Genomic DNA, 26,687 nt, shown 5'->3' with positions numbered 1-26,687 from the left:
ATTGGCCACTGTTGGAAACAGGATGCTGGGCTTGATGGACCTTCGGTCTGTCCCAGTATGGCAATACTTATATATTTATGTCTCCACAACCTCCACAGGGAGGCCATTCCACGCATCCACCACCCTTTCCATGAAATAGCATTTTCTTAGATTCCTCCTCAGCCTATTTCCTCTTAATTTCATCCTATGCCCTCTTAATCCAGAGTTTTCCTTCAATTGGAAAAGGCTCTTCTCCTGTACATTAATGCCTCTGAGGTATTTAAACATCTGTATCATATCTCCTCTCTCCCAGCATATACAAGTTAAGGTTCTAAGCCTGTCCTTATATGTTTTATGACAGAGACCACTTACCAATTTTGTAGCTGCCCTCTGGACCGACTCCATCCTGTCTATATCTTTCCATAGGTGCAGTCTCCACAATTGTATGCAGTACTCTAAATGGGGCCTCACCTCTTTTTTTCCTGCCGGTTATCTCTCTCCTTATGCACCCAAGCATCCTTCTGGCTTTGGCCATCACCAGTAGTGGAGCCAGGTTGACAGCACGGGGGGAGTGAAAGTGGCGCGAGAGTAGACTTCCACTGGCACACATTTTCAATGAAACACAACGAGAAAAAAATAGGCGCCTGCGCCAGCAGAACTCCGTTTGGGGGAGCGGGCGCTCCCCTGGCGCCCCACCTAGCTATGCCACTGGCCGTCACCTCATCTACCTGTTTGGCACTTTAAAGTCATCAGACACAATCATCCCCAAATCTCATTCTTCTTCTGTACATAGAAGAATTTCACCCCATATATTGTACCATTCCCTTGGATTCTTGTAACCCAAGTGCTGACTTTAAAAATGCTGACTGCCATGGCTCAATATTGACTGGTCAGGTTTTCTATAACATAAAGCATGAAACCAAAGTCAGTATCTTTAATTTTATCTTCGGTATTACAGGGAGCCAGTGTATACTCGTCACTAATTTTCTAGACAGACCCAACAAAAAACACCAGTGATCAAGCAACGAAAGGGGGAAGTTATCAACGTGGACTACCATTAAAATGGATTATTTTACTATTAACCACAGTATTTAGTAATTAGATCTCCCTGGATGAAATGGGACCTGTGCTAAAATAGCATGAGTTAGTAGTAAAATAACACATCTTAATAGTAGCCCATATTGATAACTATGCCCCTAAAGGGGTTAGTTATTAAGCTGTGGTGAATGTCAGACTTTTACCACATCTTAAGTTTCCTACAGGAATGACTACCTGCTGTAGCTCAGAACTGCAGATTGATCACTTGTGTAGTATATAATAACACTGCTTTCAATTAACCTTGCAAGCAGCATTATTCACGCTGCCTGGGAGCATTGAGATACTTCTTAAAGGGACCAGTCAAACTATTGATGCCCCCTGCCCTGAAGACCCCCCCTCCCAATTCTACTACTAATCATTTCTATAGTGCTACCAGTGCTAGACACAATGCTGTACACATTATATGCAGGTACTTTCTCTGTCCCTAGAGGGCTCACGATCTAAGCTTTTATGCTTGGGGCAATGGAGGGTTAAGTGACTTGGCCAAGGTCACAAGTAGCTGCAGTGGGAATTGAACCCAGGTTCACAGGATCAAAGCCCACTGTACTAACCATTAGGCCAATCCTCCACTCTGATGCCCCCTGCCCCAAACACCTACCTCCGTCCACACAAGCACCCTCCCATGCCCCCCTCCCCTTTCAGGGCCTACCTTTAGTAATCCGTGGTGGCTAGTGGGGTCAGGCAGGAGTGATCCCCAATCACTTCGGCCCTTTGTCAGTACAGGATTCAAAATGGCACCAGTGACCCCTAGCGTTAGTCTAGTGGTACTACCACTGGGTGTCTTGCTGCCTTAATTTACAGAACAATGAGGTATTTGCATGCTTTGTGTCTCATTCCTGTGTATCCCACAGTTACTTATTTTCATGTGTATTATGGTAATATAATGCATTTTATCACCCTTTAATATGCATTGAGGGGCAAATAATGCACCTAGGACCATAACACACATTGATAACTACCCCCTAAGTTTAGATCTCTGTGGGTCAAGTATGATCTTAAAGCCTGTACTAACTACAACTTCCAGAAAAGCTGTTCTGACAACTTTTCATACCTGGGTCTCCAGATCCAAAGATGAATCCAATTTTAAAAACCCAGATCTTTAGCCCTTTCTGAGGAAGTGCAATATGTTCCATTAACTTGAATTTTGAGTATCAAAGATAATGGTCCACCTTTCCTTTAAAAAAAAAAATAATAATCTTTTTTTTTTTCTCAATTTAACTTAAAATTAGTTTCACCAAGCCAACCAGAAATTTAAACATGAAGAAGTGCCTCCTCTGTATCCCTTTGTAAAGGCATCAGTAAGTGAAATCCTCTGCATAAAGATGAAGGATTAGCATACCTTTTTATACTGGTCCCTGAAGCAAATGATGAGGCACGATGATGCTGTGAGGCGCAGAATGGTGGTGATATGGCTGCTGAGGAACAGACATTGCATAGCTGCTTCTGAATGGACTCTAATCTCTATTCTCCTTGGCTCTTAGAATGTCAGTACTGGGGTTCAGATCTGCAGATCCCTGTTATGTCCTATGAGAAGGTCCTCAGCAGCGATGAAAGTGCTCTGAAATGGATAACCACCCTGAAGAAAGTTGGAATCGTGCTGTTAGATGGCGCTCCTGTTGCACAAGGAGAGCTGATTACACTTGGCAAAAGAATTGGTTTTATGCGCCTGACGTTTTATGGGTGAGTTAATTTTTCAGTTTGTGCTTTCTGCTGTCTACCATTAGTTATTTACACATGCAGGACCTTCTCAATGAGCACTTTCTCAAATGCTGATTACATAAAGAAATATATTAAAGTTAGCAGAATTTATAATAATTCATCATGAAAGAATAAGCAGGAACTGTTTTTATTATTGCTTGTGTAGCATTATTTTCATTCTCTGCAATCTTGGGAATTCCCTGCATCTCATTGTGTTTTCATATGAAATGTACAATCGCTGGCAGCAACCACACGATTTTATCTCCCTGTCTTCCACTGCAGATAATGAACTGGACTTTAGAACCCATAGGAGACTGCATGGAAGTTTCTGGGTGAAATGAGCTACATTAATAGAAATTACTGTAATAGTGTGTGTGGGAGGGAGCTGGTGTAATTCCTTGCCCTCAAAATTAAAACTCAACTTTTTCATTAAAAGGACAGTACATGAGGCTGATTAAAAAAAAAAAAAGTTTGACGATCCCTGGTGTAGTGCAGCAAGAAACATTTACAACAGGAAATGGAGGCAGGGCCACCAAGAAGGGAGGCAGGGAGGAAAGATTGCCCGGGCCCAGCCTCCAAGGGGGGCCTTGCACCGGCAAGGCTTCCAGAGGCAGGCAGAAGGTTCTGCTCCTGTGTGTCAGGACCCGGTTAATTGCGTTAGCACGATAACCCAGGTCCCGGCACACAGGATCAGGAGAGTGACAGACTGAGAGAGGAGCAGACACAGGAAGGTAAAGGGGCAGGGGTGGTGGTGGTGGGCAGAGAGGAGGGGGGTGACAGTGGCAGGATCCTGAGTGGGGGGGGGTGGCTGTGGCAGCCCAAGTGTGGGGGCAGCAGCAGCCCAAGTGGAGGGAGTGGTGGAGGCTGCTGCTCAAGTGGGCGGGGGGGGCAGCGGCGGCTCTGCCCAGGCCTGGCATTGTCTCTCGGCAGCACTGAGTGGAGGATAGGTACATCCCAATGAGCATTCAGGCTAAGATGCAGCCAAGTCTCTGTCCACTAAGTTTGCATATCTCTGCTGCTGCACTGCACAGTGGTAATCCCTTCTTTAAAAATCACTTTTCCAATGGCAAGTGAAAGGAAACAACGGAGACACCAAAAGAAATGCAAGTTCTAACAAAGTGGTTTACAATATCTAACAAGCTTAAAAACATTATAAAACATTTAAAACATTGATAATGAGTGTGACTGCTGGACCGTTCAGATCTTTATCTGTCGTCATTTACTATGTTACTATTGGGCTCATTTTCAAAAGAGAAGGACGTCCATCTTTTGACATAAATCGGAAGATGGACGTCCCTCTCCCAGGGTCATCCAAATCGGTATAATTGAAACCCTATTTAGGACGTCTCCAACTGCACTCCGTCGCAAGGATGGTCAAAGTTCAAGGGGGCATGTCGGAGACGTAGCAAAGGCGGGACTTGGGTATGCCTAACACTTGGACGTCCTTGACCCATAATCGACAAAAACAAGGACGTCCCTGATGAACACTTGGATGTTTTCACCCAGACCTGTTTTTCTTATGACTAAGGCACAAAAAGGTGTCCGAAATGACCAGATGACCTCCCGTTACTCCCCCAGTGGTCACTAACCACCTCCCACCCTCAAAAAACATCTTTAAAAATATGTCATGCCAGCCTCAGATGTCATACTCAGGTCCATGATAGCGCATGAAGGTCCAAGGAGCAGTTTTAGTGGGTACTGCAGTGCACTTCAGACAGGCGGACCCAGGCCCATACTCCCCCTACCTGTTACATTTGTGGAGGAAACAGCGAACCCTCCAAAACCCACCACAAACCCACTGTGCCCACATCTAGGTGCTCCCCTTCACCCTTAAGGGCTATGGTAGCGGAGTACAGTTGTGGGTAGTGGGTTTTGGCGGGGGGGGGGGGGACTCAGCACACAAGGTAAGGGAGCTATGTACCTGGGAGCAATTTATGAAGTCCACTGCAGTGCCCCCTACGGTGCCCGGTTGGTGTCCTGGCATGTAAGGGGAACCAGTGCACTACAAATTCTGGCTCCTCCCACGACCAAATGGCTTGCAATAGGATGTTTTTGACATGGACGTTGGTTTCGAAAATCGCCGAAAGTCAGAAATGTCCATGTCTAGGGACGACCAAATCTAGGGATGTCCAAATTTAAGGATTTGGACGTCTCTGACGGTATTTTTGAAACGAAAGATGGATGTCCATCTTGTTTCGAAAATACGGGTTTCCCTGCCCCTGGATTTAGCCATTTTGCAAGGACGTCCAAATTGAAAATTGGACATCCCTTTCGAAAATGCCCCTCTATGTTGCATTAGTATTTGTAGATTTTTAAATTCCTATTTTACCTATCATAGCAGCTTTCCTTTCACTGCTCTGTATTCATAATTTTTGCTTGGTACTAAAGGCCAGAGTACAGAAATGAAGTAAATGGAACAATGTACTGTTCCAACATAGAGTTCAAAGGTAATAAAGAAGGGATTCTGGGTGCACCATAGTTAATTTCTTTCCTGACTTAGGGGGTCCTTTTACTAAAGTTTTCTAGAATCTAACATGGGATTTTACTGTGTGCTAAGCCCAGATTTAACACAGCACTTTGGGGGAGTTTTTTAAATATATTCAGTGGTGTGCTGGAGCCGGCTCTGTCCGGCTTGCAAGAGCCACTTGTTAATTTTTGACAGCTCTTGCGAGCCAGTTGTTGTTTGGGGCGAGCCGGCTCCATTACAGAGGTAAGCATGGCAGGAGGGCGCCATGCTTACCTCCCCTCCCGCTCCCAAACATGTGCAGTGATTGTCCTTCGCCCCCCACCGTCCCCTCCCGCTCCCATCCATCTTGTTTAGTACCTCTCCGTTGAAGCGCCGCCTTATTTAAGCCCTGCTGCGTCTCCAGCCTTCCCTCCCTGCTTGCTTCGATGAGTTCGTTCATGCCCTTAGTCCCGCCTTCTGACGTCATCAGAAGGTGGGATTAAGGGCACGATGAACGAACTCATCAAAGCAAGCAGGGAGGGAAGGCTGGAGACGCAGCAGGGCTTAAATAAGGCGGCGCTTCAACGGAGAGGTACTAAACAAGATGGATGGGAGCGGGAGGGGACGGTGGGGGGCGAAGGAAAATCGCTGCACATGTTTGGGAGCGGGAGGGGAGGGCAGGGGAGGGAGGAGAATTGCTGGGCAGGGATGGGTAGAGGGGAGCAGGGGAGAGAAGCCAATTGCTGGGCAGGGATGGGTAGAGGGGGGCATGGGAGAGAAGCCAATTGCTGGGCAGGGATAGGTAGAGGGGGGCAGGGGAGAGAAGCCAATTGCTGGGCAGGGATGGGTAGAGGGGGCAGGGGAGAGAAGCCAATTGCTGGGCAGGGAGGGCAGGGGAGAGAAGACAATTGCTGGGCATGAATGGATAGAGGGGGGCAGGGGAGAGAAGAAAATTGCTGGGCATGGATGGATAGAGGGGGGCAGGGGAGAGAGGAGAGTTTCAGGACAAGGATGGAGGGGAGAGCAAGAGAAATTCTGGACATGGATGGAGGGGAGGGAAGGGACAAGGGAGAGAGAAGAAATCCGGAGGGAAGATAGAGGAAGGAGATTAGATGAGGGAAAAGGAAGTGAGGAGAGAAACTGCACATGGATGGAGAAAATAGGCAGAAGCTGGATCCACTGTACAGTCAAGTCTGCGGAGGACCAGAAATGAAGAAGAAAGGAGGAAAGAAAGAAAGAAATGGAAAGGAAGCCCTGGAAACGGAGTCAAGGGAACAGATAGAGAGCAGCAGAATCAGATACTGGGCCAGCATGATCAGAGAAACAAAGTCACCAGACAACAAAGGTAGAAAAACATTTTTTATTTTCATTATAGTGTTTGGAATATGTTCACTTTGAGAATCAGGTGCTAAACGTTAAAAGTTTATATTTATTTACTTATTTATGGCATTTTATCCCATATTAAACATAAATTAGATTGGAACCTGGGATCATTTAATTTTTTTTCCTGGAGAGAGTAATGCATTGCCCCCCCCCCCCCCCCCCCAGCTATAGCCAGCTCTGCAATTTTGGGGGGGGCGCAGAGGTGAACGGGGGGCACAGAGATGGATGGGGGGCGCAGAGGTGGATGGGGGGCGCAGTGGTGGACGGGGGGGTGCCGAGGTGGACCGGGTAGAGAGCCTGTTGTTAAAAATTTACCAGCGCACCACTGAGTATATTGTATTGCAGGTCACAAACTAATGTTCTCATCCATGTGTGGTACCTACCTAGGGTCAACGTGGGAGCGTTTGCTGCCTCCTATTTACCAGTTAATACCTGTTAAGTATAACACACTAGCTGGTTAATGCTTCCACGCAAAACTCTCTGCCCATGACATGCCCTCTCCCAAAGATATTTTTTTTAAAATCAGTAGTGCACGGGTTAGCATACACAAACAGGCAAAAATCACAAAAGCTTCAATGTATTTCTGCAGTAGTCTGTACATGCTAATTGTACATTAAGGGCTTAATGGTCTTTAGTAAAAATGCCACTTAAGTAAACTAATCCATTTGTTTTTCCAAACTAAGCCATCTGAGGTTGCATCAAGCGAGAGAATTTCCCAAGTGTTTGCTTGCTTCACAACTGTTAGCCCTTTGTCTCCATTTGATGGTCAATGAGGCACCTCACACTTCAGGAAAGTGCAGGACTGAAGTGTCAAATAATAGCATGTAGATTTGTAATTAATTTGAAGATATAGCCTTGAAGTGTTTGAGCATACTGTTTTTAGGATTTGCAATTTTATCAATGTAGCTCAACATAATCTTTGTTTTGTACTAGTTTCAAGAGCTCTCCTGAAAGTATAACGCAGAAATGTAGACCTATGAACCCTTCAGAGGACGCCATAACTACTTTGTAACTAAAAATGCATTTTTTTTCTCTATTATTGAGAAAAAAATGCTACATCCACATTTCTGGAGGGGTTATTTTTCAGTTGAATAGTTTTCATGCTGGGGATAAAGTTGACAAAGATTTATCTTAAGAGCTGCTAACCATCTTTGCATGACTAGACCCATGCACAGACATATGCATTCCTTCATATCAAAGTAATGGAACAAGAACTTAGGAAACATGGGGGAATCACGTAAAACAAACAGTGCTTCAGAAAAATAAAAGGCAGGTACTGTGCAGACATTCATTCTGTACTGATTTATTTATTCCTTTAAACTAAGACCAGACATGGCTCAAAAAATACAGACTATAGCCAAGATGTGATCAAAATGAAACAGAACACTGAAGAGCTTAGAAAATTTGAGCGTATTTTTTTTTTCTTGTGGTTCAGCCATATTCTCCTGCTCCTTGTAGTTTCCAGCTCGGTCGTAGCCAGCCTGTACAATGCTAAGGTCATCAACTATTCAAGTCAGTCATAACGTATAAGATGAGCCATGATGAATCAAACCAAACACTGTCCCCAACGGGCTGTTCTGGGTCACTAGGAGATACTCAAACAATAGATCCATTTTGTGCAGTTCCCTCCCAGCATTAGCATTCCAAGGCTACTTGGCTGATATAACGATATATGGACTTCTCTATGAATTTGTTCAAGCCCATAAATGTCTTCACCACATCCTCTGGCAACACATTCCAAAGCTTGATTGTTCATTCAGTAAAAAATACTTTTTCAGTCTGCTATCCTGTTAGTTTGATGGTGTTTTCCCCTAGTCCTGGTACAGTGTTAAGGCATAAAGAACTGTTAGCCGTTTACTAGTTTCACACCAACACATGATTTTATAAACCACTATCATATCCTTTCTCTATTATAGATTCTCCAGACTGACGAACCCTAATCTAAGGGAGCAGTTCCTTTTCTGGTATCATCTTTGTTGCCTTTCTCTGTCCTTTTTCAGTTTTGCTATCAGTTTTTGAGATGGAGCAATCAGAACTGGTCACAGTATTCAAGATATGATTACACAGCCATTATACAATTTTCTGTTTTCTTCTCCATTCCTTTCTAAATAATTCCTAATGTTCTATTTGCTTTTTCAACCATGGCCACACACTGAAGAGAGAGGATTTTAATGTATTGTCAACAATAATTCCAAGATCCTCTTACTGAGTGATGACTCCTAATTGGAACCTTTAATCTTATAAGCACAGACAGGATTTCTTTTTCTCTTTGTGCATCACTTTGTACTTGTCCACATTACATGTTACCTGCCATTTTGATGCCTACTTCCCCAGTCTGGCAAGGATGATAGGAATTATTAGGGAAGGGATGCAAAATAAGACTAAGAATATTATAATGCCTCTGTTTCACTCCGTGGTGCAATCTCCCATATGAGGAAAGGCTAAAGGGGTTAGGGCTGTTCAGCTTTGAAAAGAGACGGATGAGGGGAGATATGCTTGAGGTTTACAAAATCCTGAGTGGTGTGGAATGGGTAAAAGTGAATCGATTTTTCACTATTTGAAAAAGTGCAAACACCAGAGGTCACTCAATTAAATTACATGGAAATACTTTTAAAACAAATAGGAGGAACTATATTTTCACTCAAAGAATAGTTAAGTTCTGAACTCATAACAGCGGTTTGGGCAAGTTCCTGGAGGAAAAGTCCATAGTCCGCTATTGAGACAGACATGGTGTAGCCACTACTTGCCCTGAGATTGGTAGCATGGAATGTTGCTACTAATTGGGTTTCTGCCAGGTACTTGTGACCTGGATTGGCCGCTGTTGGAAGCAGGATACTGGGCTAAATGGACCATTGGTCTGACCCAGTATGGTTATTCTTATGTTTTTATGAAGATTTGTCCCTTTTCCAGATCATTAATGAAGATTTGTCCCTTTTCCAGATCATTAATGAATGCATTAAATGACTAGTCCCAGCATATCACACACGTCTTTTAGCTCTACTCTTTGCTTCCTGTCTTTTAAGCCGGTGATTCACATTAAGACATCTCTAACTTCCTAAGGAGTCTCTAATGAGAATCTTTATCAAACACTTTCTGAAAATCCAAATACACTGCATTGACTGATTCACTTTTATTCACATGCCTATGTACACCTTCAAAGAATTCAAACAGATTAGTAAGGCATGGCCTCCCTTTTCTAATCAAAGCTGGCTCTTTCCTATTAAGCCATTTTTACTTATATAGCCAATAATTTGGTTTTTAACTTCCACAATTTTATTAGGCACCAGCATCAGTTTCAGAACTCCAAATATCATAGCAACAGTCTTTTGACAAAGGTCACAAAACCAGAATTGGAGGGTTGGGAAATCCAAGATGGCCGCACCTAGCTAAGTTGCTGTGAGCCTCGTTTTCCGTGCTCTATCAAAATGCCTAAACGAAGAGGGAGAACAACGAGCAGAGCTTCCCCGTTACCTCCCTCCTTACCTGGTCCGATGGATCGTTTTTTGAGGCCACAGGGAGCTACTTTAGACGGCGGAATGCAGCCAGTAGGGAATGCCGGCAATTTGGAGATTTCGGCTTCTCCTGGCTATGAAGTCACCTTGAGCCCTGCTGTGCCCACCCCTCCTCCCCAGCCGATCGGCGCAAGTTCTTTCCTTACTGAATCGACGGGGTCCACTCCGGAAGGTGGTAGGGGCCCAGAGGAACGCCGATTGGAAGCTTCATTTACATCTCAGGTTGGAACGGAGGGCAGTATGCCCATGGAACCGCCGCGGATCGAGGGAGGAGGACCTGAGGGACTGGGTGAGACTCGTGAGCGATTTTCTGAAAGGTTTGAATTACCTAAAGAGTTAGTGACTAAACCGAAAGAAGTGACATTAGATGCATTATGGGACTTAGTTTCTAATCTGGGACAAACCTTCCTAAAACAGACTAATGAAGTATTGCCAAAAGTAAAATCCTTGGAAATTGAACTACAAAAAAAAGATGAACAGCTTAAAGAGTTAAATGATAAAGTGGATAAAATGGATCAAAGAATTGTGAAGATTGAAACAATACAACCTATTATGACGAAAGATTTGACAAACCTCAGACTGAAAACTGAAATTTTTGATAATTATACTAAAAGTTACAACCTGAGATTGTTAATTTCCCTAGACTACAGAATGTTGCTCCTCTTGAGATGTTGAAACGCTATATGCGTGAGATTTTGATGATACCTGAGTCGAATTTACCACCATTAACTATGGCATATTATATTCCTGGGAAAGATTTGAACCAACTTGATAACCCGATTGATGTCTCTCTTTGCTTCAGACTTCTGACTCTGAATTAGCAACTGCCGCCACGTTAGTGACGACAGTTGCATTATTACCGGATAAGAATTGGATCTTTCGTTTATTTTTCCGAAATAAAGATAAGCCTTTTTTGGGCTTTAAAATATTATTATTTCCTGATGTCTCTAAAGAGACTAGAAGACGGAGGAAACAATTCTTGCTCCTTAGGCCTGAAGTTGTGCACTTGGGAGGAACCCTTTTTTTAAGATACCCCTGCAAGTGCATAATAAGGCTTAGGGAGAAGAAATATGTATTCACAGAACCAGCTCACGTATCGGCACTTATTGCCTCGGTAAAAGTGGATAAGCATTAAATTATAAGATAACTCCACTTAGCAAGGTTTGCACTATCCGTTATATATTTCCTTTTGTTATACTCCCTTAGATTTCCTAAATCTTGGATTTCTAATTTATGGACTTGAGTATTGGCTACCTTGAAAATGTATATTGTTTTTTTTCTTATATATATTTTCTTAATTTTCCTTAGTAGTTATATAACTGCTTTATCTGGATACTTTCTTAAGCAAGATGTTTCTTGTAATAAAATGGATAAATGAATAAATATTAAAATTAAAAAACAAAACAAAACCAGAATTGGGCTAACCTGGAACCTAAGTCTGGCCATTAAGTATCACTATTGAGGAATGACTTAGACTTCTTTCCTCTATGACAAGAATGAGCAAACACTGGCCTAGATGCCACATTGGTGACCACTGCCTAAATGGCAGGTCATTCTGTCAATGGGATCTCCCTTGGAGCTCTGGTAGAGGGGTAGTAAAGTTCCCCTCAGGGTTAGTGTCAAATAGTGTGTACAGAAAGGAAGGCGTATATCCTGCCTTTGCCTGCTGGCCTACAGACTTTACTTCCATTTGTGGACTGTGGACCTGAAGACTTGGACACTTAGAAAATAGTGAGCTGAAAAGAAGGAGGCTTGGGGTCAGATGTTGCCTGTGCACTGTAGTTTATCCACTCCTGCCCCAGGGACTGTAGATATTGTCTTTGTTGTATCTGCAGCTCCAGCCAGCTTGTAGAGCAGAATGGGGAATTGAACTCAGGTCTTTCACATGGCAGTTTGTAACACTTATCACTCAGCTATCAAGCTGGTCCGGCATATTAATGTTACATTACAAACTGCCCTAAAATGTAGTTTGCTTCTTATTTATGAATGGCTGTTCCAACTTCACAAATGCTCACATCTTTCACATACATGTGTTGGGGTATCAACCAATTTTGAGGCAGTGCTCATAATGCATTTGAAAATCCTATTATAGCTTCTTGTGCTCCATGTGAAACAGCTGTGCATATAATACATATCAGGCTTAATTGCTAGAAGCCAGAACATTTGTGATTAATTACCTAAACATAGACATCTACAAAACGGAATTAGTAGCATGCCCAAAGTAAAGACATGTGCAGACGGGTAACAGTGTTAGTTTAAAATAGTAAAAGCAAGAGGCTGGTGGCATCTTATAGATCGATTGATTTGTTGAGATATAAGCTTTCAAGGACTTAGTCAACTTCATCAAATAATTCAGTCAGAATTAGGATCTACCAAACTTTGAATGTGGCCAGTAAAAATTGAAGGATTACTTACTGAATGGATTGGAAATTCATAAAGATTCAATGAAAAGGGTGGCACCTTTAAAGCTGCGTAGAGGTTGGGAAACCAACCATACAATGATCACTATGATGGTACTGAGCAAACAAATTCAGAGTTTTCAGAGAAAGTAAATCTTCTACAGGCCTCTTCTTCATGTGGGCCAGTAAGGTCAGGGCCGCTGAGAGGGGGGGACAGGGGGGACAAAAGTCCCGGGGCCCGGCGCCACCGCCGCCTGGCCCGCCCTCTGTCGCCGCCTGGCCCGCCCTCCATCACTCCCAGAACTAACCTTAAGCCTCCTTTCACTTCGCAGCAAGCAGCAGCAGGTCAGGCCACTCCTTCCTTCCGTGTCCCGCCCTCGCCTGACGTAACGTCCGCGAGGGCGGGGCATGGAAGGAAGGAGGAGAGTTCTGCCCTGCCGCTGCTTGCTGCGAAGTGAAAGGAGGCTTAAGGTTAGTTCCGAGGGCCCGGCCCGATAGCGGGTGGAGGGGGCCCGGCGATCTCGGGTGGGTGGCGACCTCGAGTGGGCGGGGCCCGGCAATCTCGGGTGGGGGGGCCCGGGGGCGGCCTTGTCCCGGGCCCGGCTCCGGCTCTCGGCAGCCCTGAGTAAGGTTCATTAGTTCTCATACCCACTGGCAGCATGAAAAATATGCTCAAACTTGATTGCATAGCACAACACAATAGAACGTTTACCAATTTCTTTACCGTTCCACTTTAAATTTAATGCCACTGTTCAGCCAGAAGCTCTTTGGGGCTCTCAGCATGGCCTTCGTTGAATACAAAACTCAGATAAAGCTTGCGTGCAAAGTTCATTCACAACTACTTCTGATCTGCAATTTTTCCCTGCTCGCATAGAGTCCTATAAAGAGATAAAGCAGTTCCTTGCACACGTATTTCCTGCAGTTGGCTTCTGTAGGGATTACTAGAGAAATGGCATATTCCCTTTTGTAATGACTTCCTGGGCAAAGCACTGATTTCAATTAATGTATCCTAGTTTCAAATTATTTTATGTTACTAAAATACCAAGGATGGAGACAAGAATCATATATTACTATGTATGACATTTCTGCAAATGTCTAGATATGGAAACATGTTTCAGAATGCAGCTGAATTGTTTCACTGATATATTTATAGATGGCAAAAGTGAGTGTGGAGTTTTGTCCTGACCTCTTCCAGCTCTAAAACATGAGGTTGTACCATAAGGGCAGCAAGACAAATATAAAGTTTCAGGATAACAGGTAGCTGTTTCCTGATGGCCTTGTTAAACCAGATGTTTCAAACATATGTTTTCCATACCTCACTGACATATTTAAGCCCTATGGATTTTGCTTCAGCAATCAAAAACAGAGTTGACTGAATGAAATTGCAGGATTATTGCACCTGCATTTCTATTAATAGCAGTGTGAGAACCCTTCTTATGTAAGTAAGAGTGATCTCTATATCATACTTCAGAACAATGGAGTTTTCTGAAATAACACCACCATAATGCAGCTCGAAACAAATCAGCACCTGATTCTCTTTACCCCCCAAGATCCTTTCCTGAGTCCCTCTGTGTGCTCGGTAGTGAAAGAGAAGATTCTCATCCCCAGAAGACACTACAGACCATTAAAAACCACAAAAATCCCTGAAAATCTATGGGCACCCCCCCCCCCCCCCCCCCAGCATCTAATTTAAGATGTTGGCACCCATAACCAAGTCTGAAGATGATGGGGTGGATAGTTTTATCCCCCCCAGAGATCATAAAGCAGGTCCTAAAACAAGCAGAATCAGGCTCCTGTTCCCTCAGGTATTTTGTACCTTCAAAATCTGGTGCCCTATGAGTTGTTGCCAATGTAGCCAATGCCTGAATTCAGGCCGTACAGCTCCCTCTGAAGTCCCAGAGCTTCTGGTAATGATTTGTCCTTTTCTTCTAAATATCTGCAGCTTTTGGAAGCGGCCTGCACCAATAGGCTGATCAGATTTGGTGTTATTTAAGGTGACACATTTGCTTTCACAATTGCAGTGTCCAAAATCCAGTATCCACCATTTGGTTTCTTTGATATACCACCCTTTGTGTCTCTTTCCAGAAAATGTTTGGTTCACTAAGTCTGCTTACGCAATCAGTATCTGGAGCTTATTAACATATTTCTTTGAATATCATACTTAGCTGACAACTGTGTAGTCCAGAATGTCCCCCAAGCAGATTCCACAGCAGTCAGAAATGAAAAAATGACATTAATATCTAGCACTGCATTCTTAACTGAAGTTTTTCACCACCAGAGGACCATTACAACAGAAACCATTTCAATTTCGTCTTCAGAATGGAAGTCAATTTTATTAAACACAGACAGTCTTTGCTGACTTATGTGATTGTCACTGCAATTAGCCACATTTGAGGTTTAGTTTAAAAAAAAAATTTGGGACATTGATGCAAAATTTTTAAAACTCACTTTGCTTATGTAATTGAATGAGTGATTTGCTGTCAAGTTCCTGCCAAGGAATTATAGTAACTGTGCTCCACTCAGTGAGGACACTTTGGACCTGATGTATAAAAGTTATGCATGCTCTTCATTCTAAAAGGAAAATGCCTGGCACACAGGCCCCGGAGTTTTGTTTAAGCAGAAACTCCCAACAGTCCCCTGCAAGGCATTGCCGCAGGCATCGATAGGTGGAAACAGGAGCAGCAGAGATAATAGTTCTGGCCCTCTTCCCCCTCCTCAAAGGGCATTTTGATAAAATCTAATTTTAAAACACCGGTTTAGGCAGGTCATGGTGTAGCATTAAATCCCATATCAATCAGACATGAGAGAAAGAGAGAATGTGAAGAAGCACACATTCAAAATACAGTCAGTGGAGTTTCATACCTACCCATTTGGACACAAACTTTCAGAAGCATAGAAAGATCAAAAAGTGGCAGACTGGATAGACCACATGGTCTTTATCTGCCTCAAGTGCATGCATAGATGAAGTGCATTTCCACAACACTGCGTGTGCAGTTTCACCAATGAAAATAAGCACCTGCGCTGTAAGTGGAAGTGTCAAAATTGGGCGTCTCTACAGCTAGCAAATATGTTGGGCCTTATGCTCAAGGTTCTGTCTGGTTTTGGTGGGTCTGACCCAAATGTGCATGCTAGATTTAAAGGCTTCAAAGATCTGTGCCTATAACTGGGTGCACAGCAGGCCCCACCTCAGAATACTGCTTCCATGCCCATTTTTCTGCAAGTATAAAGCTGTATGTGCAATAGAGTTTTATGTGTGCACTTCTGCTGAAAATGGAATGAAGCTGACACCTACATGTAGACATCCACTAGAACACTGAACATCTAGGAGTGACTCAATTGAGTCCTTTTATAGTATTTATCTCACTGTTACAAGCAGCTGCAGGTTATAATCATGGTCCCTGTTTTTTTTTTTTAATAGCCCAAATAAGTTTCTAAACTTTTGTTTTCTGTCATACAATTAAAAAGAGGCTGCTAGTTATCTGAATTCCTGTGAACCACTTAAACCAGGTCCTTTTTGCCCTGTTTCCGACTCAAATTTCATGCTTTAAGCATTGCTTCAGGGGTTCTCAAACCACAGCTGCTTTCAAACCAGTGAGCCAGCATTTCAGCATGTCATTCACACATGTATTAAAAATGTTTTAAACCGTCCACTGTCACACATTTAAGCAATGTGTGAGTAAAATATATATCGCATTGCAAGATAATATAGAGAACACTAAGAGCCCTTTAACCAAGCTGCAGTAAGCACTAATGCATACTTATCGTGGATTAAAATGGAGCACCCCGGGACGCGCTAAGGTGTCTTGTGACACTTTTGACATGTGCGTGTGCTACTGGCGCTAAAAAATTTAATTTATTTTTTTCATGAGGGGGTGTGTCTATGCTAATCAGCACAACCAGATTACTGCATGCTGATTAGTGCAGGATTAGAATGTGAGCCGGGCTCACGTGCTAATCTTTTCTAATGACCATGCGCTAATGGTGGCCATTACTAGAAAAAAAAGGAAAAGCAGCCATTTTACTGCTGCAGTAAAAATGACCCTAGCACATGGGCACACTAAGATCACTTTTTATCACAGCTTGGTAAAAGGGCCCCTAAGAGAGGTAAAAATTGGCTTTAGTTCCCCCTTACACAGGTCTTTCACACGCATTAGGCCATTTTTACTGCTGCCATCAAAACCCCAATTTTCTATTTTTTTACATTAATGGACATGTGCTAATTTTTTGCACCGCTTTAGCTATGGGGGGGGGGGGGGGTCAGTATTCAAAAGTCTTTTTTAAGACTATTTTATCACTACTTGATTCATTTACTTCAAGTTATTTTTACAAGCACAGTGTCATGTCAAGTCTTGTTCATGGAATAAAGTTGAGTTTGTTAAATCTTCATCTCCCACGTGTTTTTCTGGAAATGTCCTGTTGACTACACTGCTCCTTCTGTCCTTTCTACTTCTCATAGGGATCCTCTTACTAAGGTGCGCTGAAAATAGCTTGCGTTAGTGTAGGCGTAGGTTTTGGGGGCATGCCGATCCATTTTTCAGCGCACCTGTAAAAAAGCCTCTTTTTATTTTTGCTGAAAATGGACGTGTAGCAAAATCAAAATTGCCGTGTGTCCATTTTGGGTCTGCGACCTTACCGCCAGCCATTGACCTAGCGGTAAAGTCTCATGCGGTAACCGGGCAGTAATGACCTGTGAGCAACCAATATGTGTATCTGATAATTTTCAGATGTGCGTATTGCATGCGCGCCAAAAATGAAATTACTGCAAGAGCCACGCAGTAGCGGGGCGGTAACTCCATTTTGGCGCATGTTTGGCGCACATAGACACTTACACGGCTTAGTAAAAGGGCCCCATAGAGGGGGATAATCGAACGCAAACGCCCATATCCATGGGCGTCTATGTCCGAGAACGGGTACGTGAAGGGGCGGGACAGACCGTATTTACGAAAAAAATGGACGCCTATCTTTTTTTTCAATAATACGGTTTGTGCCCGGCAAATGCATCGGATTTGTGCGGATTTGAGCTGGACGGTTTCGTTTTTCAGCGATAATGGAAACCGAAGGCGCCCAGCTCAAAAACGAACAAATCCAAGGCATTGGGTCATGGGAGGGACCAGGATTCGTAGTGCACTGGTCCCCCTCACATGCCAGGACACCAACCGGGCACCCTAGGGGCACTTGTAACAATTAAAAAAAAAGTTAATTACCTCCCAAGTCCATAGCTCCCATCCCCTGGGTGCTGAGCCCCCTCAAATCCCCCCCAAAACCCACTGCCCACAACTCTACACCATTACCATAGCCCTTATGGCTGAAGAGGGGCACCTACATGTGGGTACAGTGGGTTTTGGGGGCGGTTTGGAGCGCTCCCATTTACCATTTATCTCTTGTTTGTCCAGTTTGTCTGTGCTAATTAGATTGTAAGCTCTGTCGAGCAGGGACTGTCTCTTCATGTTCAAGTGTTACAGCGCTGTGTACATCTAGTAGCGCTATAGAAATGATAAGTAGTAGTAGTAGTAGGGGGGGATGGGCCTGGGTCCACCTGCCTGAATTCCACTGCACCCACTAACAACTGCTCCAGGGACCTGCATACTGTTGTGATGGAGCTGGGTATGGCATTTGAGGCTGGCATACAGGCTGGAAAAAAAAGTTGTTAAAGTTGATTTTTTTTTTATGATGGGAGGGGGGTTAGTGACCACTGGGGAGTCAGGGGTGGTCATCCCCGATTCCCTCCGGTGGTCACCTGGTCATTTAGGGCACTTTTTTGGGACTTGTTCGTGGAAAAAAAGGGTCCAAACAAAATGACCCAAATTCGTGCTAAAACGCCTTTCTTTTTTTTCGATTATCAGCCGCAGGCGCCCATCTCTCCTCGGCCGATAAACACGCCCCAGTCCCGCCTTTACCGTGCCTCTGACATGCCCCCATCAACTTTGCCCATTTCTGCGACAGATTGCAGTTGAAGACGCCCAAAATCGGCTTCGATTATACCGATTTGGGCGCCTTTGCGAGATGGGTGCCCATCTCCCAATTTGGGTCGAAATATGGGCGCCCCTCACTTTCAAAAATAAGGCTGATAGTATTTAACATTCCTCCACCCTGGTGGTTGATCTTGAGTATTTTTAAAATTACCAGGAGACACTTACTGCCTCCTATTTATAGTCAGTAAGGGCTCCCGTGTTATCCGTGCGCTAGGTTACCCCATCTTTGGAGCTCAAAACGATTTGCAACATTAGAGAGCCGATCAAACATCGGGAATAACAGCTATTCTATAAGTTACGTACACAAATCTCAAAAGGGGGTGTGGCTATGGGATGGGCAGGTCAGGGCGTTCCACTAAAGATGCACACAGTATTACTGAATGCCAGGAATCCGTGCCTAAATTATACACCAGGTTTCAGTTGGTGTAAATTCTTACACTCAAAGTTTGGCGCAGAACTTGGCTCTAAGCACTATTCTATAAATGGTGCATAACTTGGAGCACCATTATATAATAGCACTCTGTGTTGATGTTTTTCAGTGCAGGATTTTTGCACCATTTTTGGGAATCTGGTCCTATATGTCTATAGCGCACTAAAAATTATGTCTAACTTTCAGTGACCAGTTATGTGATTAAAAGGTTACCAATATGTCTGGATAAATAACAGGGGCCTAGCAAAAATTCAGTTGAGGGGCGGCATAGGGGTGGACTTGGGAGGCCAAAGCATTTCCTTTCAGTTCCCCTTCCTCCAGCTGCCGGCAGCTGCACCACATATGCTTGAGGTGTGATGTGTTTTAAAAGAGACCGTTTATGTACCTAAAACATAGTGGAGGAGTGGCCTAATGGTTAGGGTGGTGGACTTTGATCCTGAGAAAGTGAGTTCAATTCCCACTTCAGGCACAGCAGCTCCTTGTGACTCTGGGCAAGTCACTTAACCCTCCATTGCCCCAGGTAAAATAAGTACCTGTATACAATATGTAAGCTGCATTGAGCTGCCATGAGTGGGAAAGTGTGGGGTACAATGTAACAAAAATAAAATAAAACAGTGTTTCAGGTGAGGAAATGGTTTATAACATTACTGAAACTAAATAAATATCTTTGCTGAATCCATCACCAGAGGAACTACAGCAATGAAAGTTTATTAATATTCTCAAAAATGCTAATCTTCATCACAATTATAATTATATTGTCATATCCCCAGTGTGTTTTTACTAGCAAAAAAGGTGCTGGTACTCAAATGCTAAGGCCACCCTTCAGGGGTGAGGTGATCATTGATGGACCCATCCCAACAATAGCCAGGCCCACTGCAACCAGTCACAGAATCTATGACAAGGCAGAATTGGTATGTAGAGCCTGAGCTCTTTCATTAAAACTTGTGTCCATGGGTCAATTTTAGCAGACAGTAGAAAAGGTGTCGGTACTCAGTATCCCCAAGTACCCCCTCAAAAAAAGCCCTGCATATCCCTCACCTGGCAGCGCTCCTGGAGGGGGCTTTGGGGGGCATTTTGTCTGATAGGCTGACGAGGGCTGGAGGCTCGGTGTCCCTCCACTGGGCGGAGTGGCTTGGTGCTGTTTGTTTTGATATGGTTCTGGGGCTCTGTGTTCCTGCATCAGGCGGGATGGTATGGTTCTGTTCATGTGGCATGGCTCCAGGGCAAGTGTGCGCACCCTCGGGCATCCTGAAGTGGCGGCATTCCCCTTGGTGCTTTTTTGGCATCAGGTGCGCTCTTCTTGTCGCACCCCTGACATCCTAAGTGGCCCTTTAAATTCTCAGCGTCTCGGGGCACTCGGGGCTTCAGGAACGTTCTACTCATATCCTCACACGAAACAGGGGCATGTTTTAAAGAAAGAATTCACTTCAATGCTAATTGATTTCTAAAGTGGAGTAAAGTTAACATCAGTTTCTTTGTCATGACTAAGCCCAATGAATTCCCAGTTCCAAGAACACTCAGCCCACTTGAAATAAGCCAGATGTAGCCCATCAGTAAAATAACCCCCCTCACATTGTCCAAAGAAGCTTTCTTGTCTGGAGAAAAGATGAAATGTTTCTTAAACCTAGGCTTTAAAGAAATGGTAGAGGATTCACCCCCAAATTCAACTGAAGTCCCTAAAGTTGTATGTGCAAATTTAATTGAATAGAAGCCAATTAGCATCGATAACTGGCTAACAAAAATTAATTGGTGTTAATTGGATTTAATTAAACTTCACACATGTAAAAGGGGACATGACAATGGAAGGATCATAGGCAGGTCAAGGACAGTCCCACAATTTATGTGTGTTATTTATTTATTTGGATTTTGCTCACACCTTTTTCAGTAGTAGCTCAAGGTGAGTTACATTCAGGTACACTGGATATTTCTCTGTCCCAGGAAGGCTCACAATCTAAGTTTGTACCTGAGGCAATGGAGGGTTAAGTGACTTGTCCAAGATCACAAGGAAGCAGCAGTGGGATTTTGAATTATAAATTCTATACATTAAAAAAATGTTAAAATAAAATAAAAATCTTGGCAGCTGTCCTGGCAAGTAGAGAGCTTCCCAAAGCCATAATGGCTCCCCTTGAGCACTGGGAAACCATATGGATGAACAGACAACTTTATAGAGACCATGTTGGTCCCCTCCAAAGCAAAAAGCACCCTGTGCACTTCAGGGGCTATCTTTGAAATACAACACGGAACCAGAAGATTGGAGGGTGGCCAATGTGATCCTGACGTTATAGACCAGTGACCCTGGCATTGGTGCCAAGCAAAACAGTAGAGATTATTATAAAGAACAAATAACAGAGCATATACATAAGCATAGATTAATGAGAAAGCCAACATGAATTTAGTCAAGGGAAATCTTGCCTCACCAATATAATACATTCTTGAAGGGATGCATAAACATGTGGATAAAGGTGAGCACGTCTATACTGTGTAAATGGATTTTGGAAAGTCATGGGAAAGAAGGTAATGTCCTATTCGTTGTTATAAAATAACAGAGATCCGTGTCTAATTTAGACAATGGGGTTCACTGGTGTAAACAATCACACCTAAATGTAGTCGTGGTTCCCGGTGCTAAGTGTTATTCTATAAACACCTAACATTAAGCTTCATTTATAGAATAGTGCTAAGTGCTTTTTTCGGCACTAAGTTCTTGGGCTCCATTTACAGAATTTAGTCCTCACTGCGCAAAAGAAAAAAAATAACATTGGTTACCAGTTCTATTCATCTCACTTTTATGCCTATTAAGAGCACAGAACAAATGTATTCTGCCCTGAATGATCTTCTCTGCTCCCAGGAAAATGTGGAAAAATAGCTTTTTATGCATTCAGTAATTAAAATATCCAAAAGAGATGAGGCAGAAGTCCGTTGCAGCGTCTGAAGTTTTTGCTTCTGATGAAAACCTGATCTATCCCTTACACGCCCCTGCTTTAAAGAGGGGGGGGGGGGGTCATTTATATCCTCTGTCAAAATCCTGGAGACAGGAGACCCAGAAGGTCAGATTTAAAAAGAGATGAAGGAATTCGTGCAATAAGTCCATAAGCCAGTATAGCTGAACATTTTTGAAATATTACATCTTTTCCCCAGGCATTGAATTTCCTGGAATCTCAGAAAGGAAAAATGCTCCATTAAAAATACAAGAGAAACGTGTGCAGAAGGGGCTGTGGGTCCTTGACTGGCTTTTGCTAAATGAAATAATGTAGGCAGTCATCTGCATTGCTTTCATTTCCACCAGCCGGGCTCTTCTACTGGCAGGAGACTGTGGGTATACATTTAAGGAGCAGTTCGGTCTGCACTGAAGCACACAACCACCAGTTTCACCATTGTTGGGATAAGATTAAGTGCTGAGAGGTGAGGGATCTCTTACTCCTTCCACTCTCCACTCCACCATCAATGCTGCTCTCAAGGTTTTCTTTCAAACAAAGAGAAAAAGCATCATAGTAGAACAGATGCAGAAGGAGGGCTCAGAGCAAAAAATTAAAGGTCACAATTCAGTGACAATTCAGAGCAAAGAATCCGAACATCCACCTGGCCATTATTAAGATAGACTTGGGGAAAATCCACTGCTTATTTCTAGGATAAGCAGCATAAAATATATTGTAATGTTTTGAGATCTTGCCAGGTACTTGAAAACCTGATTGGTCACTGTTGGAAACAGGTTGCTGGGCTTCATGGACCTTTGGTCTGTCCCAATATGGCAAAGCTTATGTTCTTATGGCCAACTTCTGCCAAGGGCTCCATAGGCCTGGATTTACACATAGGTGAGATAGACAACTGCCTAGGGGTGTCAAATTTTTAAGACACCAAATATCCAGTCCAAAAGAAGCCTTCTTCTTACTTTAGGGCAGGGACATTTGCTACTTCAGAGAGTAATTTACTGTGGCACTGGGATTTTCTCTGCTCATCTTCTGGCACCAAAATCTTAATCCAGCCTCTGGTGATTTTCTCTCTAAACACTCTGGCTTCCCAAGGGTTCTCTGCAAGACTCTTTGAAAAGATATTTGTATCATTTATTGTTCCAAGACAAATTAATTATCTTCAGGCTGGGTACAGGTGTCAGACATGAGGCAAAGCCCCCCCTCCATTGCCCAGGTACAAAATAAGTACCTGAATATATGTAAACCGCTTTGAATGTAGTTGCAAAAACCTCAGAAAGGCGGTATATCAAGTCCCATTTCTCTTCCCCTAGCTCCCAAGCCATTGCCCTCCTGGAGTTTCTTCTGATTCCTTCAGCTCTCTTTAAAAGAAGAGAGAAACCCCATCTTCTTTTCCTCTCCTGAGGTCTCCTGTAGTACAGATATTGACTGTGGTACGGATGCTTTGTTTTGGGGCTGCAGGACTTCAGAACCTTCCCCAGCCTGTGATGTTTCTCAGTGTGGACAAGAGCACTCCTTCTTACTAGAAAAGACACTAGAGGTCTTGGTATAAAATTAGCTTCTACTACTACTGGAAAACAAAAGTGAGGACATTATAATGCCTTTGTATCTGTCCATGGTGCGACCCGCACCTCTAATATTGTGTTAAATTCTGGTTGTCGCATCTCAAAAAGATATAGTGTGAATTAGAAAAGGTACAGAGAGGGCAATGAAAATGATAAAGGGGATGGGATGACTTCCTATGAGGAAAGGCTGAAGCGGCTAGGGCTCTTCAGCTTGGAGAAGAGACGGCTGAGGGGAGATATGATAAAGGTCTATAAAATAATGAGTGGAGTGGAACGGGTAGAAGTGAATCGCTTGTTTACTCTTTCCAAAAATACTAGGACTAGGGAGCATGCGATGAAGCTACAAAGTAGTAAATTTAATATGAATCAGAGAAACGTTTTTGTCACTTAACGTGTAATTAAACTCTTGAATTCATTGCCAGAGAATGTGGTAAAGGTGGTTAGCTTAGCGGGGTTTTAAAAGGGTCTGGACAGCTTCCTAAAGGAAAAGTTCATAGACCATTATTAAATTGACTTGGGGAAAATCCACTGTTAATTTCTGGGATAAGCAGCCATAAAATGTTTTGTACTTTTTTGGGATCTTGCCAGGTATTTGTGACCTGGATTGGCCACTGTTGGAAACAGGATGCTGGGCTTGATGGCCCCTTGGACTGTCCCAGTGTGGCAATACTTATGTACTTATATACTACTACCTATACCTAACATTTCTGCAGGGCTACACAGCACTGTACACAAACATGCAAGAGACGAACCCTAGTCCAAAAAGAATTGGGAAATTAGCATGTGGCCATTAATGGGGGAAATAGGAAATGCGGCCATTTTACAGTCACACTAAAAGGGGGTCTTTTACAAAAGCTCACTAGCGTTTTCTCCGAGGACAAGCAGGCTGCTTGTTCTCACTGATGGGTGACGTCCACGGCAGCCCCTCCAATCGGAATCTTCACTAGCAAAGTCCTTTGCTAGCTCTCGTGCGCCCGCGCGCACCGCGCATGCGCGGCCGTCTTCCCGCCCGAAACCGGCTCGAGCCGGCCAGTCTTCTTTCGTCCGCACTCGGTACGGCTGGTTTTTCGCCGTGTCAAGCCCCGGAGAGTCGACCTCGCGCGTCCTTTGTCCAATCGACGTGTTTTTTCTGTTCTGGAAAATATTGAATTCGTTCGGGAAGTGCCTCCGCAAACCCCCTTGGGTTTCGTTTGCCCCTACCCGTATTTCCAGTCTTTGCCCCGGTAAGTTTTCTTTCGTCGTCGGGGTAGACCTCTTTTCGGCCTCGGTCGAGATTTTTCTCCCTCAAAGTTTTTGGTGCTCATTTTCGTCATTTCGGATTTTGATTTCGCGGCGTGATTTTTTCCGCCCATGACATCGAAGCCTTCCAGCGGCTTCAAGAAGTGCACCCAGTGCGCCCGGGTTATCTCGCTCACTGACAGGCACGCGTCGTGTCTTCAGTGTCTGGGGGCCGAGCACCGCCCTCAGGCCTGTAGTCTGTGTTCCCTTTTGCAAAGGCGGACTCAGGTAGCGAGATTGGCCCAGTGGAACGTTTTGTTCTCGGGCTCTTCGTCGGCATCGGCACCGGGGGTATCGTGTGCATCGACGTCTTCAGCGTCCAGAGCTTCATCCTCGGCTGCCAGTGCATCGAGTGCATCGAGGCATCGGCCCTCTGCATCGGCGCCGAGACATCGGATAGCTGCATCAACGTCGGTGGTACCGGGACCTCGTCTGCTGATGTTGTCGGACGGTGGTGCATCGTCAGGAGTGCAGGTGAGGGCTGTCCATTCCCCTGCTGGTGGCGGTGAGCCTTCGGGTGGGTCTCCCCCTACCCTGAGGGCTCCTGCGGTACAGCCCCCCCGAGACCGACCTCCTTCGGCCTCGGCCCCGAGGAAGCGACGGCTGGATTCTACGTCCTCCTCGTCGGGTACCGGGAAGCTCCGGTGACATGCTTCGTTCCAAGAAATCGAAGAAGCATCGTCACCAGTCCCCTTCCCGTGTCGGTACCGAGAGCTCTGGGTCGCCGAGGGAGTCGGCACCCAGCAGGCATCGGCACCGAGAGGGACCCGCTCACCCTCTGTTCAGGAGGGTGTCGATGCGCTCCACTCTGGACAGCCCGGAACAGCCTCCTCGCCCGGAACAGGTTTCTGACGTCGACGCCTGCATCGACCTCCATGCCTTTCTCTGCAGCCGCTCTGAACAAGAGCCTCCGGGCCGTTCTCCCAGAGATTCTGGGGAGCTGTTGCGCCCTACCCCTCCTGGTACCGGCGGTGCTTGCGCCTCCGGTACCGTCGAGCGTGGCGCCGGCTGGCCCATCGCCCGAGGTGAGGTCTCCGGCGTCGGTACCCGCGTGCGGTGCCGACTGCCGTCGCCTCCCAGGAAGGCTCCCCGACTACGTCGCGGAGGGAGCTTCGCCGATGCGGGCGAGGGAGTCTACCTCTCGACGCCCCCATCGTGGATGTGGCTCCACGGAGTCGAGGTCGGGCACGGTTGCAGACACAGGTCCGTGAACTTGTGTCTGACACCGAGGGTGAGGCCTCGTGGGAGGAGGAAGAAGACCCCAGATATTTCTCTGACGAGGAGTCTGAGGGTCTTCCTTCCGATCCTACTCCCTCTCCCGAAAGGCAGCTTTCTCCTCTTGAGAGTCTGTCTTTCGCTTCCTTTGTCCGGGAGATGTCTACGGCCATCCCCTTCCCGGTGGTTGTGGAGGACGAGCCCAGGGCTGAAATGTTTGAGCTCCTGGACTATCCTTCTCCACCTAAGGAAGCGTCCACTGTTCCCTTGCACCATGTCCTGAAAAAGACATTGCTTGCGAACTGGACAAAACCATTAACTAATCCCCACATCCCCAAGAAGATCGAGTCCCAGTACCAGATCCATGGGGACCCAGATCTGATGCGCACTCAGTTGCCTCATGATTCTGGAGTTGTGGATCTGGCCCTAAAGAGGCTAAGAGTTCTAGGGAGCATGCTTCGGCGCCCCCGGGCAAGGACTCTAGAACTTAGACTCCTTTGGGAGGAAGGCCTACCATTCTTCTATGCTCGTGGCCAAATCCAGTCTTACCAGCTCTACACGAGCATACACATGCGGAACAATGTGCGGCAGTTGGCGGGCTTGGTTGATGCTCTCCCCCCTGAGCAAGCCAAGCCTTTTCAGGAGGTGGTCAGGCAGCTGAAGGCGTGCAGAAAATTCCTGGCCAGAGGGGTGTATGACACCTTTGATGTTGCGTCCAGGGCCGCTGCTCAAGGTGTGGTGATGCGCAGGCTCTCATGGCTGCGTGCCTCCGACCTGGAGAATAGAAT

The 26,687-nt window shown here is 44.9% G+C and overlaps 1 protein-coding gene across 1 annotated transcript in view; it reads left to right on the top strand.

Annotated features, from left to right (window-relative positions):
- BBOX1 (gamma-butyrobetaine hydroxylase 1) overlaps nucleotides 1-26,687 on the top strand; it is a 133,680-nt gene that overhangs the window by 61,701 nt on the left and 45,292 nt on the right. Inside the window, exon 4 of the mRNA XM_030200694.1 lies at nucleotides 2,559-2,757. Within this exon, the coding sequence (XP_030056554.1) occupies nucleotides 2,559-2,757 (199 nt within the window). The remainder of the gene's footprint in view (nucleotides 1-2,558; nucleotides 2,758-26,687) is intronic.

The sequence above is a fragment of the Microcaecilia unicolor genome, chromosome 4 (assembly GCF_901765095.1).
Source record: "Microcaecilia unicolor chromosome 4, aMicUni1.1, whole genome shotgun sequence".
Classification (NCBI taxonomy): Eukaryota; Metazoa; Chordata; class Amphibia; order Gymnophiona; family Siphonopidae; genus Microcaecilia; species Microcaecilia unicolor.
Note: the sequence above shows the minus strand (reverse complement) of the source record. Positions and strands in the feature narration are given on the sequence as shown.